Source organism: Trachurus japonicus, chromosome 7, assembly GCF_045865225.1.
Source record: "Trachurus japonicus isolate A0001 chromosome 7, Traja_1.0".
Classification (NCBI taxonomy): Eukaryota; Metazoa; Chordata; class Actinopteri; order Carangiformes; family Carangidae; genus Trachurus; species Trachurus japonicus.
Window position 1 is genome coordinate 28,019,148 of NC_140913.1, and position 17,825 is coordinate 28,036,972.

Below are 17,825 nucleotides of genomic sequence, written 5' to 3' on the forward strand. Positions count from 1 at the left end.
ATGTGGCTGCAACCATGACGACCATAAAACTTTAAGCTTTAGCAAACAAATCCCTTCAAGCTGTGATGAAAGAAGTATAAATCACTTCCAAAGTAACGCTGCATTTACAAAACTTTCTATCAAAAAAAAAAAAAAAAAAAGAAGAAGCACAGCACATCTTGCAATTTTGTGGCTGTTGCCTCCATTCACTACGATGTCACCAAATGATCAATGACTTGAACTTGCGGTCCGCTAAAACAGCTCACTCACGCTGACAGGTTCCTCAAAGGAACACTGAAGCTTGACGCTCTTGTACAGTATTTCAAATTTATTGTCAGTAGGCTATTTTATAAGATACATTTCTCCAAGAAAGAAAACAGCGGCCGAGATGAAGCACGGGGCTTTTCATGATGTAGATTTTTGTTCTCGCGTCTCCAGTGACATGCATGTGTGGATTTATGCCTCCGTCCCTTGGTTTAAAGCTTTTTCTCAGTCCAGTGCATAAATGAAAGGTATTCATCATGTGTTAGGCTCCTCGGCGCGCTATAGCTTATACTGTACTTGTGGTGTCCATAGCACTGAGACCTAAATGATCTGTATTAATCAGCAGCTAATTACAGAAAGAAACGTGTCTGGCAAAGCAGATCTAATGAGCCGGCCCAGTCCGCTGTAGTGGTTTGCTTCTCATGCTGCTGTCAAATTGTGTATCTCTAAGGAGTTACTGGTGCGTGACCTCACTTTGCTGTCTGCCCCTGCACAAAGGGAGGCTGGCAGTCCTCTACAAACACACACACATACACACACACACACACTGGTGCAATTGCTGAAAAAGCTCAAAATAGTGCACCTGCATCCTTCGTTTTTTTTTTTTTAGCTTTCATCGCACCCTCTCAGCTGACGTTGCCCTTCGATTCGACAGAGAATATTGTTTAAACAAATGCCAAGAAGTGAGATGCACCAGCAGGGTGTGTGTGTGTGTGTGGGGGGACTGGACAGATTGATACACCGACTCATTGTCACTCATCAGTAACGTTGTCAAGCTGGGAGCGGTGCCTTTATTGATGACTGGGAAGACATTTCATCTGTCTTGGCCGCATCTAAGGTTACGCACACCAAGGTGAAATCTGACATTTTTAAGTTGCAGTTCAGATCTGCAGATTTATTCTGTTGTTTTTGAACAAAGTGCCCAAAAGGAACAACAAACAACAACTCCTCTGTGTCTGTTTTTCAAAACACAATCAGAAATGTTTGAGTCTGATCTTATTAGATCCGACATCTATATCTCAGATCCTAAAAGCCCTTGCTGATGCTGAACAGGGCGGACCGATCCAACCTTGACTGCGGCAAGCACCTGACCCGACACCGAGAGCTGGATACAAGGAAATCTCACTTTCACTCCGGCTGCATTCCTCAACATATTGCTTGGATTTAAGGCGGTTCTCAGAATCTCTTGTAAAGTCGAGGTTACACGCAACACAAAACAGCAGCGCACACTGGCAGCCGCTGTAGAAACACAGCTCTACAACTACACGAGTGGAAGCGATCAAGTCGAACCACCACCGAGTCGTTCTCTCTCTCCCAATGAAGTCAGATATGCCAACCATGTTGAAACTGCACAAACGAGTCGAGAGAATCAGCACAACAAGCGCGGAGGAGATGTTGTGAACCACTAAAGCGTAGTGTTTGTGACTCCACACCACTTCCCACAGAAATTCCAACCCAAACACTTGGTTGTCAAAGGCCCAGCCGACTGTGAGGAAGTCGGTGTTTGATATCTAACTGTGATGACTAAGAGGACGTGTGAGCAGTAGCTCCTCATCTGTGTTTAGCTGTTGACTCAGCCTCCACCTCATCAGCGATTCCCACACACACATACACATGCATATACACACGCACACACATACACACTGCACTCCCACTTGGCAGAGAACTAGTGGCAGTCTTTCAAACAGCTCTCCACAGGTACTATGCTACAAATTGCCTTCGATTCAGCTGCTGCATCAGCTGGTTTTGACAGCTGCAAGGCGGATAATTGGTTCAACTGTGGAGAAATAAAGAATGAGCAGGCTACTGTACTTCGGCCTTGTGGACCCACCAAATGCGTTGATTTAGTGTTGATCACAATTTGTAAGGAGAACGGAAAGACATTTCAAGACTTGAAAGCAAAAAGATACACAGTGTGCTTTACCTTCACAGAGTACATACAGTAGGCTATACAGGGCATCCTCATGATATCTCCCTCCCAAAGTGACAAAATAGATGAAAATTAAGGATTGTTTAAGGAATGATAAACATGGCCATCACTAGGGCTGTTCAGTCATGAAATTTTAGTTGACGAGTTTGCCAAACAAATAATTGTGATTAATGATTCAATTGTCTCATGTGTCATTAAACCGTAGCAGAAAAAGGGGGCGCAATGAGATGATGTCATCAAAAGAGGACCAGTCACACCTCAAACAGTGGACAACGACGTGGAAATAGTGATGGAAATATGATATTTCTGTTAGTTTCATCCATCTGTTTTTATACAGATGAGGGGGAACCATTTTAACGATTATGCAAAATGATTGCGGTCAGCTCAAATAATTGCAATCAGGTGATTAGATAGATGGATAGATAGATAGATAAATACTTTATTCCCGAAGGAAATTCATCAATGTATTTGATTATGTAATGATTGTGACAGAAAGTTGCCTGTTTCCATGAATGATTTACTATGTAAACAAACTGAGAAATAGAAGAACATGATAATGTCTACTCCTGGAAAATGCCTGACCAACAACACCTCACAGCATCTCAAATATCACAGCTCATCAAATTAAATGAGTACAGTAAGTGTAAGTTGTGCAAGTTGTGTTTTGTATGCTGAGCTAAACCAGCTGCTGACTGTAGCTTCACAACACTCCAGACTAACTTTATTTACTAGGAGCACACTGGCCCCTAACTTAAAATTTCAGGAGCTCAAGCAGAAAATTTAGGGGCACACACTGAAAATCGACTCGCAAAGCAAATATTCACATTTCCTTTTCATTCATGGTCCTCACACACATTGGCCTGCCACCTGTGATGAGATTTCAGATTCTTTGAGTCGCCCCTAAGAAGAAAAAGGCAAATTTACTTGTTGCACTTGCGCAAGTAAATTAATTTTAGGGGCAAAATGCCCCCATTTAGGGGCAGTCTGGAGCCCTGCTTCATATTCAGTGTGGATATGAAGACTGATATCATCAGCTCTCAGACAGCCTGAAGTGTTGTACTGTTCCTTTAAGATGTATTTGCCACACACGCTGAGATTAGAATCAAACCCTGAACCACGATTGATGTACAGGACCCCTACACACTGACATTAACATCATTAGAAGGAGCCCATGTGCAGTGTTACTGACCAAAGTGTGTAATAACTAATGTCTGTGTATGTGGTTTAACATTTGGACTCTCACTTCCCCCTCTATTAAAATAAACAGGTATACGTTGTTGTGTTAAGCCAATCAACAGATAGCCGAGGTCTATTGTTAATGTGCTTGTGTAGAGGAAGAGGAAGAGAAGAGAGTGTGTGGGAGGGGGTTGACTGAACTGATGTGCTACTCTCACAATGAAATAAAGTGCCATTCATATGAAATAGTAAAATATTTTCAGTTCTGGAAAGAATTACTTACATACTGAAGGCCAAACAACACATATTTGAATGTATATGGAGGCCCTTCATTGAATATGTCAATGACTCAGACATAATAGACAATCAAATCAATGACTAATAGCTGTGGATATAGCAGCTTCCGAGACTGTGATTATTATTATCTTTCATTTTTTATTATTGTCCTTTTTCTTTTTTCTTTTTCTTTCAGATACCCGTAGTTTTTCATTGTATCATTTGATAGGACTCCACTAAGTGGTGTAAATCATCTGCTTAAATAACATGAGAAGCATGTTGTTTTGTGTTCTATGTGATTTTTTGTTTTATGTTGTGTTCTGAACATAATAAGGCAGCTAACATATGTTGTATGGCATGTTGCAGGAATGTCAAAGACTGTATTTCTCTTTGCTGCTTAAAACTCAAATAAAGATATTGTGGGGGGGGGGAAATTCAGTTGGGACAGAGTGACTATAACACATTTGCATTCAAACTGTAACACGACCACCTCTCAAAGTGCTCTGAGTGATTGGATCTCCAATGTATTCACACCTGTACTTGGCACTGATCACTTGTGACTGGACAATCCTACCAGATCTGAACAGGCTCTACGTCTCTTTTCAATGCAAATCAGACTCAACTACATTGGTTTTACAGAGACACTGGAACGAACCCGTGCAGATTTGACAGAATTGGCTTAGCAGTGATTGCAGATTGAGGCTTTAGTTAAAGCCATACATGTCTATCAACACATCGCAGTCAGACACATAAGCGGTCGTTTATCCATCAGGCTCCTGCAGATCATACAGGCAGAATAGCAATGAGGCGCAGGGCCCTGCTTTCACAACATCTTGATGTCTTTCTTCTTGAGCACCAGGAATCTGAGAGCGATCGCAATCTAAAGATCAGCGTTTCATGAGATACATCTCTGAAACGAAGCTGCGTTATCTTGCAAATGTTATGTAACTTGAAAACAGTATCATCAAATGTCACCAGAAATATTATCAGGCTTTGTCTTGCTCATTAAAAACCTACATCCGGGTGTGAGTGTAGTGATTTAAATATACTATAGCTGTCAGACTCATACTGAGATGTACCATCCGACCCCGCTTGGCGTGGCCTTTACCAGTATTACCATCAGATAGAGCTAACAGTGCTCATTAAAGCCATCATTATCCTCTCTCATGGGACAACCAGCTACATCAAAAGACAAAAAAAACCAACCCTAACTCCATCTTAATAGGCCTGATTAAGGGGAACCATAGGTCAGCCAGTGCTTGGCTTCCCTCCAGCAAGAACTCCAGCTACAGTAAGATGCAAAGATGGAGCGTCCATTACAGAAGGAGCGAGCCTGCAGTTGGTTTTGAGTGTGAGTTCCAAACTGTCTTTGGCCATTGCTTGAGATTTATAGGTGGGCCTGAATGCAAATCATCCCTGTGTGGACATTAATCTAGGAGAGGTATTTCATTAGAGGGGGCTTTACTGGAGAGAGGGAGTTCATGTGCTCATAAATTTGGTTTGGCACACTGATTGTTCAGCAGATCGCCGGGTAAATGAGTGGACGCCGGCAGCCACAAGAGGCAGCTTTCTCCATCATGCTATTATTTCCTGCCAAGGGGTCCCAAAACACATGCTAAAGCTGTTACACTGGCTTCGGTTGAACTATTTATGAACTTGCCAATCTCCAGTCTACAGGCCGGCCGCCCCATCCAGGGGACTCGGTGAGGGCAGCTGAGGTTTTCTTAGGCAGCAAACTGCAGCAGAGAAGCCAAGACTCAGTCACTACGACCAATACAGAAGGGCAATTTAAAACCACCAGCGACTTTAGAGAGATAATGCGCCATAGGCCAAAAATCGACAACTTAAAAGAACCTTTATCAAATGCCTCAATATCTATTGATTAAATCCTCTGACTATTAACTTCTGGAGCTTGATTCCGAGTTGTAATTACTGAAACACCTGAGCTTATTGCATTGACCTGAGCACATTGTATCATCCCATTTTCATTTAAGCCTTCCTATAAACATGATCTGGGTGCTGACTTTGAACATGAAACATAATTATTGTGTTTTTTTATATCACGTTTTTGAGATAAGATCTTTTAAATGCATGATATTTCTGTACATCTAGTCGACAGCTTCTGTCTGACCTGCTGTGCATGTCAGTTGACAAGTTTTACATTTATGTCAAACCTCCTTAGAGTAAGCGGTTAGATGACACACAAACAGCTGTCTCTTGTTGAGCTAGTGGCTGTGACTGTGGACACACAGAAGATTAAAGTATTTATTTGTGGTTCTGCAGGTTGAACTGGTGTGTCTGGGGCTTTTTTATTTGGTTTTATGGCTCTTATTTACAGTAACTAGGGCGTATAGTTCATGAGCTATGTTTGACTTCACTACTGTGCCATAACACCCTATGGGCGTGTTGAATATGTTTTGTTTTTTTAACTGATCAGCAGAAGTCTTCTCATTGAAAACTAACAGACTCGGGACATCAGGACGGAGAGAGAAGCCGCTGGAGATGCTGGCAGGTGTCGTGGAAACACCCTGGTTCTATAGCAGAGCTAAGATCAGTCGAAATAAACTCCAGCTCGAGCCGATCTGAGCCAAGCCCGTGTCCGAGCCTGACCTGACTAATTTAATGTATTAATTTACTTTAGAGAAGCAGGAACCAGCACATGTTCTAATCGCACAATTTTGGAAATCCAACATTTCAAATTATTCAGGATGTATTCACACAAAATGTTTAAATAAGGTCAGCGTCACTCCGGCACTATTCATTTAGACTTTTGTAAAGATGAGCTGAGCAGGCATTAAGAGCAGTTAACGTACAAGATTAAATTACTGTTCAGAATACAGTAGGACAAGGTCCTCTCACATTCATCCTCCATCGAAAGCGCTTAATCACATAATCCTTGAGATGTTTCAACTTGTCAAATTTTATTCGACTGCAGATCTTGAACATGTTTTGTTTTCTCAGGGAAGGTAACCGGGCCTCGTTGTGGCACACATCCTGCATGGCTGAGATCTGGCACAGCACCAACTAGAACGGCACACAGTGGAGCGCACACAGCTCCTCCAAGGTCAAACAACCCAACACATGACTGTGAGATCCAGATCGTTATCTGGGTGTGCACCAAACTGTACACGGTCACAGATTACAACACCTTGAATATGTTGGATTTTTGAAAATTCAAAATCCATAAATTTTCCAGAGAAACTGATGATGGTGATGATTTTGATGATGATGATGTCAAAAATGCCCCATCTCAGAGTGTTTAGCGATAAAAGAAAATCCTGGACCTGCCACTTTTATCAGATAAGCACCACAATTTAACAGCTTCTCCTCAGACCCCCCTCCACCTTTACACCAAGTCTGGTGCACATCAGTTCAGCACTTTTTGTGTAACCTTGCTTTCAAACAAATCAACAAACAGACACTGGTGAAAACAAGCTCCATGATGGAAGTACTGTAGTGGGACTTGAAAGCTTTGCTGCCCGTTCATCAGCATTGAAACATTCATAATAGCTCCATTAGAGCATTAACAGGGAGAACGTTGGAGTTAGTAATGATTTGTCACCATCAATATTTGATCATTCAAGATTACGAATGCTTCTTTACCGACTGGGATTCATACTGAATTTAAATGAATGGCTGAATTACCGCCCTCACGGTTGTTCGCCTCTGGCAACCAGTCAAGCTGCAATTCAAATCCATGTCTATCTAGGCTCATATAATATGCATGTTTACATTTCCACCGTATGTAGTGAAGACCATGAAGGAATTAAGTGTATTTTCTTATTACTGCTGGCGCATTAATTTTGGAGTTACAGCCAAAATGTGAGGTCACAACGATGTTGACCTTTACTTTTGATCAACAAATTCTAATCAATACATCCTGGCATTCAAATTGTCACTTCAATTTTAAGAAATTTCTCCATGCTTTTCCTGAGATATGACATTCACAAGAAACAGGAGGGACATATGAATCACCGAAAACAAAACAACCTCCACAAGCACTGCCACAGCCATCACAATCAAAATCGAACACCAACACGGCTGTTTTCTTTTTTCTTTAAAAACAAAAAAAAAGAAAAACACCTCTGGAGCATTTCTGAAAACTTGAAAATGACAGATCAGCTCTGTCATCTGCAGCTGCAGCTTCCACCAGCACCGAGATAAGAAAGCAAAGCACTCGCAGACACTATTCCCCACCAAACCCCAGAGGACAGTTTCAGATCACGGTGGATCTAGTCTGATTAAACCACCAGCCTCCACTGCATCATGCAAGAAAAACATTTACCACAACTAGAAATTCTCCTTTTACTCAAAGATTCATTTGTGACTTTTTGTTTTCACTTTACAGCACATTATATCCACTAACCAGAACAACAAGAAATATGTCCTGAAAAATCTGCTAAAATATATCAAGTCCGTCTCGGCTTGAGTGCTGATGAAATGTCATTTATCACAGCTGCGTGGTGCCAAAAATGTGCAGCTCTATCTTGTATTACCTGTCATTTAATTCCAAAGTGAGCACAAGGGATACGAGTGACTACAGAGCGCTGTTAAAAACAAACACCATTAGGAGCGAAAACTGCATGTGGTCAGCATAAATCCTGCTGGACTAAAGGGCTGACAAGGCAGGCAACTCAGGAGCCATGAGCAGAAGAAACCTGATATGTGTGTGTGATTGCTAATTCCTGCCCGAGTGCTACATCAAGATTTTTTTTTACACCGACTTTAACCTTAAAAAAAGAGACTGTGAAAACAGGAGTGGACACTTCAGCTTTACATTTACAGGAACCGATCCACTTAGACACAGAATGACGCCCTCTCTGCTTATCCTGCTCAACCAGCTCCTGGGGAAATGGGGGGGGGCTTACAATCACCTGGGTGGATGAGTTTATAGATCCACATCAGGGTCAGTGCACACCGAGAAGATTTCCAATGACCAACGATGTGACCGGGGAGCCTGTTCTGCAGAATCCACAGAGGAATCTGTTGACTTGGCATTACAGGTCCCTCTGTAAGTGGTGCATCACATTTCCAGCTCTCTGCACTTTGTTTCTAAAACAGAGTAGATGGAAAACTATATGCAGAGAAAAGCCTTCCATTTGCAGCCAACCCAAGATAGCAGCTGCTATATCTTTCTACAGCTTTCAACTGAAAAAAAAAATATCATGTCACTTGTTTGGGTACAGAGTGACTGTTTTACACAGTTTTTCTTTCCCTTTCTTTCCATCAATGTGTCACTTGATGATGACATAATAACAAGTGCCCACTGAAAGCTAGCTAATACAAATAAATCATACTGTTACTGCATGTCGGCATGAAACCATCAGTTGACAATCAAGCACTGAAAAGAAAAGGGAAGCAAAGAACAATAAAAGCTTCTATTCAAACTGACAAGGATACCTGAACTTTAGAAAGATCCCTATTGAAGGTAAAACACAATACGACTATAAATCCACCACATGCTAAATGACAGCCTGCATGCACCGACAAGAAAAAGCCTAAGCAAATTCTGCAAAGCCATAGGGAGGTCACTTGGAGCTGAAAAGATCCCAAGAAAGATAAGAAAACAAAAAGGAAAACAACATGATTCAACCTTATAAAAAACTCTCTCTCTCTCCCCATAACCACAACCCAAGTTTATTTTTACTCCTAATAAAAAGTTTAACATTCAGCAGGAGCCCAGCTTCGGATGCACATTGCAAACATAAAAAGGAAACTATTTTGGAGACCTTATCTCGTAATAATGAATTCTGTATCTCATGAATATCACATGCCATCTCATAATTATCAGAAAAGATCTCATAAATTACAAGAGAGTGTACCAGTTGTAGATGAACTGGATCACTTAAGGACTTGTCTGAGGATCCGGAGGTTTGATTTGGTATGAGATTCGTTTGGTGCGGAATTAATTCAGTGATGCGTGAGAAATTGAGCTGTTAATAGCTAATTGAGCTGGGTTGATTTTCCAATATGTTAACAATATAAGGTTAAAACCAAACTGACCTCTACACTCAGTAGATCCTGTTTCTAGTTTCACATCAGCAGAGTCTAAAGTTCAAATCTACGGTAACTTTGAGCTCACATCTTGTATATTTCTCCACAAATGTCAGTCCAAGTAAGGCATATCCCCACATGGAAATGTGCAACATGTCTCTTTGGTTTAGTGTGGAAGCACACAGAGGTGGTGATTACAGTCTGAGGGGAAAAGCTTAGCCCTCCTGCAGAGTGAAGGTAGCAGATGCTTGGCTCTAATTAAACATCTTATAACAAACAATACCTCCTGCCTTAAGGAAAAATGTGCCATATTGGGAAATACACTCAACTTTCTTTTTGAGAGTTACACAAATGAGATCTTTACCACTCTCATGGTTGTGAAGTGAATATGAAGCTGCAACAAAGAGAGTATTGCTATAGCTTAGTCCATCCTCCTGGCGAGGAAGCTAAAAGCTGTTCCCTAAATGTCAAACTAAGTATAGAGAAGAGCCCTGACTTTAACTGTGAGTTCTGTAAAACCAGTTCACTTGTGCTTTGTAGACAGACCATAAAGCAGAAGAATACCCTGATGGTCGACTACACTGATTCCTATCATATCTACAAGTTGGTAGCAGTGACTTTATCTAACTGACACTGCATTCCCCTGCTTCCAGACAGTGGATGCAATCAGTTCCTGGTGACGTAGAAGTGAACCACCATGGTAAGAGGGGAAAAGGACCGGCGTGACAGCACAAACGGAGCTGTGTCAACATTCTTGGCGTGTCAACAAAACCCAAGGTCGCCAGTCGCCATCTGTAGATAATGTTGATATTCAGGCATGTGATCTCTGATTTGCATTGAGTGTGCCTCAGCAGTTTCGTTTTGTGGTTAGTGTGACCACCCACATTTCCATGTCTAAAGCCCTAAAAAAAAAATAGAAAAAAATAGAAAGAATAGACAGGCCTATTCAGGTAAGGTGTGAGCATCTGGGTATTTTAGGGACTCATCCCAAAACAACCACCAGAGGTGAGGTTTTTCTTCTCTGCATTAGCATACTCAGGTCACAAAGGTAACGCGCAGTTTCCCCCAAAAGATAAATAACGGCAATATCTGAAAAACTGACACATTGACACATTGTCCTGAAGGTATTCTCTGTTTCCTTAAAGATGAAAAAATATGCCCGCTGTAGGCCTGTATCCACTGCACAGTAAAAAAAAAAAAAAAAGTTGTGATTTTGTTTCCTGATAGCCACAGACTGCCATTTTTGAGTTGCAGTTTGGGAAACAATATTTTGTTGTTATTAGAAGACACAGTAGTTTCATTTGGATGGTCAGAGGGTTTTTGGAGTTCAGTGATTTTAGGCAACCTAATTTGTCTAACGTCTAACACCACCACTGAGCAGAGAAATTTCTGTTTTATTTTATGACTTGAATATATGCTGACACATGGGAGGATTAAACTGTGCTTTAATGAGCTACAGCTGCTCTAATACTATCATTACCCACTCAAGTAAAATTTCTTAGCAATTAACTTATATCAACGAGGCAAAGGATTCTGTAGTCATGCTAGCTGCTTGGTGAGCTAACATGCTACAGCTCAAACGATAGGGCAGGATAAGTTTACCGTGGTGCGTTCACCATCACAGTTTCGCATTTCAGCATGCTACTATCTGTTAATTATTAGTGATAAACACAAGTTACACTTGGGACTGGTTGTAATGCGTTTGGTTTTTCCAAATATTTAAACCAAATCATTGAACAAAATTCAAATATATGTTTTGGCATTTCAGTCTGGTCTTAAGTGGATCCACAGATATGTTGCCGGCATGGTTAGAAATAATAATCCTTTCCAGCAGCTGCTCAGACCTGCCCTTGTAAATATGCAGAGGAAGGCAGATTAGGAGATGACCCCCCAGCCTGGGAATTCATGGGGAAAACCAGAAGCAAAGCTACTGAGGACAAAACATCTGGGCTGCTCTGTTGCTCTTATGTCCCTGACCTCTGTAAATGGCAAAACACTGATAGCTACTCACTGTAATATCCAAGAACACACTTTAAATCCCCCCTTTTTCTTGATATGTTCAAATGACCTTTGCAGATCTCAGAGTCAAGTCTTGCTTTCGACCACTGCATTCTTCGAATTACTCGCCACACTTAAATGACATTTTAAATTCTGTATCCTCCATAAACCACCATTTACATTATTAACAGCTGTCATATTTCATCAGGTTCAGTGGGGTAATTACAGGCTCCACAGTAGCCTCTGTGTCAGTCTACCAGAGCTGGACCCGAAATAGAGCTCAGACACTGTGACCATACAAAATGAGAGATGGTGACAGAGTGATTTTCCAGGGAAATCAGACAGAAGACTCCGAACTACCCGAGTGAGATTTATAAAGGCAGCGCACTACAGGTCAGTGTTACACTATATCCTAATCTCATGAGTCTGGTCGGGATCAGACGGCAAAGACATACAGTCCATGAGTCATCAGTATGGATTTGCTGCCACTGATCTTCATGACACTAACACGCCTCCAGAGACAAAGGTCAAGCACAATCACATGATCCTGACTTAAATGTCTGCATGCCGAGGCATTTTGGAGACACAGCTAACGGAGTGTGAACTGCAACACAGAGTGTTTCTGGGCTGTGTAATCCTGACAGTGTGTCTGACTATCAAGGTCTCTACCAGAAGTACCGATATAATGCTCTACTACATCTGCCCCTATACCTGCTCTGCTCTGCTCAGCTCAGGGCTTAACCAGCTCCCTGCAGATAGGGCCAGGGCCCTTAAATATAATTGCATAATGGATCTATCCCTGGTATGCACCTTTTCCCCAGAGGTTGTGGTTATTGCATTCCATATATCATGGATTAATGTGCCAGTCTATGCACATGAAATCCTCTTTAGAGATCACAGAGGGGTAGGGAGGATAGGAACAGTTCAGACTTCAACCTGCTCAAGTTACAGAAACTGACAAAAATCGAACACAAACAATGACAAAGCAGAAATCATTAGAGACAATTCACAAGACCACATTACATAAAGTGTAGCCCTCACAGCCACAGACTAATCTGTCCTCATTTGTGTGTAAATTGCAGCATTTCTCAGTCTGAACTGGATCTCGTGATATTTCAGTCTTACACACTGACAGATACAGTCACTCTGATGCTAAATGAAAATGAATAAACCCCAGACGGTCAATGTATCTGCCGGGGAGACACTGCTGGTTTGTCATGATCAGGCACATATGATGATGCTGGGAGCTGTGGTCAAACTCTCAGCTGCTTGTTTCCACATATGTGTTCTGAAAAGGTCTGTGGTGTCCATTTTTTGTAATCGACCCATTTATCATCAGTAAACAGTATCAGGGAAAGATGAAAAAACAGCAGTCTAGTTGCAGCTGCGGATCACTGTGTGGCAGTGTTGGACTTGCACTAGTTGGGGTCTGATTTAGCAATTATACTTTAATCAAGTGCAATTTTCAACTTTGCAAAAGACTTATAAAGGAAACACAGTTGAACGTAGATGATGTGAGTTTTTTGCATTATAACAGCAGATGTTGTCATGACTTACTTTTCTTGTATGATATGTTCCTTGATGGCTCCCAGTGTGGACAGGCTGTTGCTGCCCTGCAGCAGCCTGCAGGTTGCCAGGTGCCGCTGGTACTCCTCCTTCAGACACAGGTTCTCCGTGCACAAGTCGGACACTTGCTGCTCCAGCTCCTCTATCCTTCCCCTCTGCCTCTCCAGCAACTCCTGCTGGGTTTCGATGATCTTGTTAAGCTCCTTCAGATATTCCGCAGCCCTGGTTGGGTTCTCGATCGGGCTTTCCATGTCGCTCCGACGGCCCTTCTCTCTTCTTTTTTTCTTCTTTTTTAAGGCGCTGTTGTGTGGTTCCCTGTTTGCCTCGCAGAAGCCGGGGAGACGGGTCTGTAGTGTAGTGGAGGTAGTCCAGACCAGACCCGGGTCTAAGCGCAACACTTCAGTAGGTTGCGCCTTTTACGCTTCGCCATTGTTTTAAGTCGGAGTGGGTGATAATTCAGTGAGGAAAACACTCCCGGTACACGCGTGTTCAACAAGAACAAGTCCCAGTGCTCACAGCAGCAGCAGCAGCAGCAGCAGCAGCGGCTCCTAACCACGCATCAAGCTGCAGATATCAAACAGGAGCCTAAATATCAATCAGCCAAAATGTGCCAGGCAGCAGAGCGAGGGTCTGGGCTCTCCTCTGGCTCTCTGTGGAGTCTGCTCTGCTTGTTCCCCCTGTTGGCAGCGCGGTATGACATTTTCTGTGAGGTGCCTCTCGCTCCATGCTGTTCCCGTGACTTTTCGTAAACAGACGCTGGCTGTCAAGTGGGCGGGGCTTTCAAGTTTTATGAATCCGCAGGTCGCATTGAGCGCTGTGGTGTGGAGGCTCTGCAGACAGGGAGCAGGACAGGAGCAGGAGCAGCAGAGAGAGGGCTCTGGAGTTGGACAGCGCTATTCTTCATCTCTTCTTTTTGTCAGCCCATTCATCCTCAGTGTATTTAACACCATGCGTGCGCACATATGATAAACATGCATTATAAAAACAAACAACAACTTTGTTGCATTAATAGTCCGTCTGTGTTGGGTGTTGTTACACAGTCTGCTAGATACAGAGCGGTGCTGCTTTTCTTGCTTTTTTTTTATCGCCTGCAGACTTGTTTACTATGCTGCTTGTGTAAAGACTTTTCATCAGCCTGCTGAAATGATCAGGATAGATAGGAAGGAGCCGTGTGTGCGTCTGCGTAAAAAATCCAAAAACGTCTCAAATCTGTATGTGTGGCTGCGGATTTGCACGGCACAGTGTCCCATGGGTGTATGTGAGCAAACTGCAGCATTCCTCTGTGCCTAGGCCGGTTGTTTAAGTTTCACGGGTGACCCATCTCATTTCCATCTGGCCTAGCCCTGAGGATGTGGCTTTAAAATGTCTGACACAATGTTTGTTGAATGTGAGTCTAGTAGAACTAAAGAATATACAAAGTTTTAAAGCTGCAGCCAATGCACTAATACCCCCTCCAAATAATGACAGGTGGCCATTATTTGCCCTATTTGCCTCAGAGCATTGTCATGTCCACTTCTGTCATAAGACTTCTTTTTCAAAGCCCCATACTTGGATTCAGTTACAGTTATATTAAAGATAGGGCTTTACCTTCAGGGTGGATCCACCTGCACTCAAATGATGTGAGATAACTTGTTTTTAAGGTGGAGGCAGAGCCGGAGAAACAGTGGGAGGCAGTCTAAGGACAAAGAGTGCAGATGGAGTACATTAGGTTTTCTCTGTGGCTCCCTATAGTCCACATGGCGGGAGGCCAAAGAGGGCTGCAGGAGGCTCCACATGCCACCCAGAAGGATTTACAGTAGTACACAGCCATTAACAGCCAACAGGCCCAGGGAGGTGTTGCATGTCAACACTGCCAAACACCTCAGATCTGATGCGTTTCTCTTCCCCTCGCCAGAAACAGCATCTATACCATCGTCCTCTCTGCTGCAGGCGCTCCACTGCCTGCGTCCTATCACTGTTAAAAGGAGAGGAGACCATGTTTCAGCTGGAAGGGCCCACATCCAGCTAGTTAGAGTATCCTTCAGGGAGTTATTGAGTGCCGTCCAGCTCTGATGCTGTTGCACCCTGTGACCCTGAAAAAAAAAAGTAAAGATAAAAAGAATACAACAACAAAACCATTACTTAAACTTAAATCTAACACTTCTTTCTAATCCACAACTATATAAAGCTCGATTGGTCATACATAGCCTCAAAATCTTGGTAGTTCACAGGAACTCATGACCTGAGGATGAGGAATGTCGACAACCGGTTCAAAACACACGACTCCTCCTTATCATGCTCCTGTGCTCTCCTTCTTTCTCTCTGACTGACCACTGGTGCCAGTGCAGTTGCCTGCCAGAGAGATTTATTTTGTGAAATCACTCATATATTTTCACTGAGGCAAACCCACTCGGAAGCACCTACAAAACATTTGCCAGCTGTGATTGAAGAAGGTCCCCAATCATTTAACCAGCAGAGTGGAAAACTTTTTCCTCTTTCTTACCCTGAGAATGCCAAATAGTTTCCTCTGAGCCCAACAACCACCTCATATGGACGTGCGTTTGTGAGATGGATCCGAGCCGACACACCAGAGGGAACACTGCAGGTAATAAAGTAATATAATCCATTTTCTGATGTTCATATAATAAATAATTAAAGTCATAAATATCAAAACCGGTTAGGGGGTTTCCTCAGTGGTGTTCAAACAAGCAACAAATCAAAACAGCAAAAAATACAGTGGGAGTCTGATTAGGTTTGTGTTGACTTGTCATTTTTTGCTCCACATGAATGCTGCAACATAAAGTAGGCACATTTTTCTTTCCTTTAGGAACCAGCCACCGTTACATAACCAAGGAAAACCCCTCTGAGTCTGTGTGTGAATTCATTACAGCTGTGACAAACAAAACTTGGAAACTGGTATAGGCTCGAAATGGCAACGTCTGACTTCTCATTTTCCAGGAGGATCTTCTCGCACCATCCTGAAGACCCTGTGGGAGCGGCTTTACCATTCCTGTCAGGTCTCATTCAGTGCCCCACCTCATTGATCCCCTCCACTGACGGCACAGTAAGCCATCTGGAACAGTGGCGGTTTCCCTTCACCCTGGACGTGGCACAATGGCTCTCGAGCTTGACAGGCTGACAGGTGGGGTTTATACAACCAGCGTGTTTTAGAGGAGAGAATAAATTGAGTGTCATTTTAGTTTAGCATGCATGAGTGCCTTAATGAGGTATAGCCTAGATATAGCCTACTGTATGGTCACATTTGAAACCCACACGCCACACAATCATTTGATGGGAATTATTTTCAAAAACCGCCATTCCCACTTTTGAATTATAATGCTTTTTTTTTTTTTTTTTTTTACTAAAGCAGGCAGTAATTCACATCTAATGTGCCACTGTCTCATGAAGGCAGCTGCTGAAGTGGATTCCCAGTCAGCTGGCGTTTCCTTACACAACACAACGGTCGATGTGTTTTCTTCTCCACACCCAGGCAACATCTTAAGAATACCCTCGAGCCCCTGTCGTGGCCATAGCTTCAGCCGCACAGCTGGTCTTCGTGCGCTCCCTCATAAACACCTCTCAGTCATGAGTTAAGGCTCGGTCTACCCAACACCCCCTCAGAGAAATAAAAGAAGGAGCTTATGGGAAATAATGCAAAGTTTGTGGCTTGCGTTGTATATGTCCCTCACAGGATCTTTTTTTTTTTTAAAGAAAAAATATGCAGTAGTGCATGTTTGTAGGTTTTATGCATCTGTAAACATTGTTTCTATGAACCCTGGGATCAGCCTCGAGTAAGAACAGCACTAAAGCGGAAATGATTAGTCAATTTATCAAGTAACAGAATGAAAGGGAAAATAAGCTGCACCAACGTTGATACTCAAATTGTTATGTTTCAAACAAGGATAGAAAATATTCTCTAGTTTCTGCCTTTTAGGAATTAGCTTGTAGCTTAGCTTCTCTTTACAATACAATATTGTCAACTGAATGTTGATTCTTTAGACAAGGCCTCAAGAGTAAGACCCTGTCTGGATGAGATCACCTGTATGAATAATGGTATAATAAAATATAAAAAAATATATCAGTTGCAGCCATAAACAAGGCAGAAACTAGAATTAATGAGAAAATGTACATGTTTTAACAATGAAATAAATAAAACAAGGCACACATCTGTATAAGCGAGTCAGACAGGTGCTGCCCTGAAGTGTACCACAAGTGATGTTTTGCAAATCCTTCCGCGGCAGCGCACAGTCTGGTCTGCTCAGCTATTCGAGGTTGGGTAGCAGTTGCTGACATGCGGGCGGCTGCTGAGGGCATACAAATGAGCTAGGTGACTGAGACTCACCACAGCAGCCCAGAGCAGAGTCACAGACAGATGGGAGATATTTGATCAGTGGTCGCAGACCTTTACACATCCACAGGGAGCTGGAGAGAAAGACACCCTCCCTAATCCCCTCCGTTTGTGTATAATGCATAAGAGTGCAGTGGCTTTTGGGTACATGGGAGTGTAGTCGGTGCCAATACACAGAATCACCAATGTTTAAAGAATGAATAGCAGCTTTACATTTCCATACTACAGTACTTCCTTAGCATTACCATTTATATTTCTTGTTTTGCAATCAATGTGTCCTGTAAACCAAACCTATACTGAGCAGCTACTTGTGAT

General features: G+C 42.6%; 1 protein-coding gene across 5 annotated transcripts in view; it reads right to left on the bottom strand.

Annotated features, from left to right (window-relative positions):
• Positions 1–13,945, bottom strand: part of iqsec1a (IQ motif and Sec7 domain ArfGEF 1a) — a 96,830-nt gene extending 82,885 nt beyond the window's left edge. For 2 of the 5 annotated variants that reach the window (XM_085782642.1, XM_085782643.1), the window contains exon 1: positions 13,175–13,624. In XM_085782642.1, the coding sequence (XP_085638768.1) occupies positions 13,175–13,434 (260 nt within the window). In that variant the 5' untranslated portion in view covers positions 13,435–13,624. Of the gene's footprint in view, positions 1–13,174 lie in introns of all 5 variants that reach the window. The other 3 variants (XM_085782650.1, XM_085782649.1, XM_085782641.1) reach the window with 3 other exon arrangements.
• Positions 13,946–17,825: the final 3,880 nt, after the last annotated feature.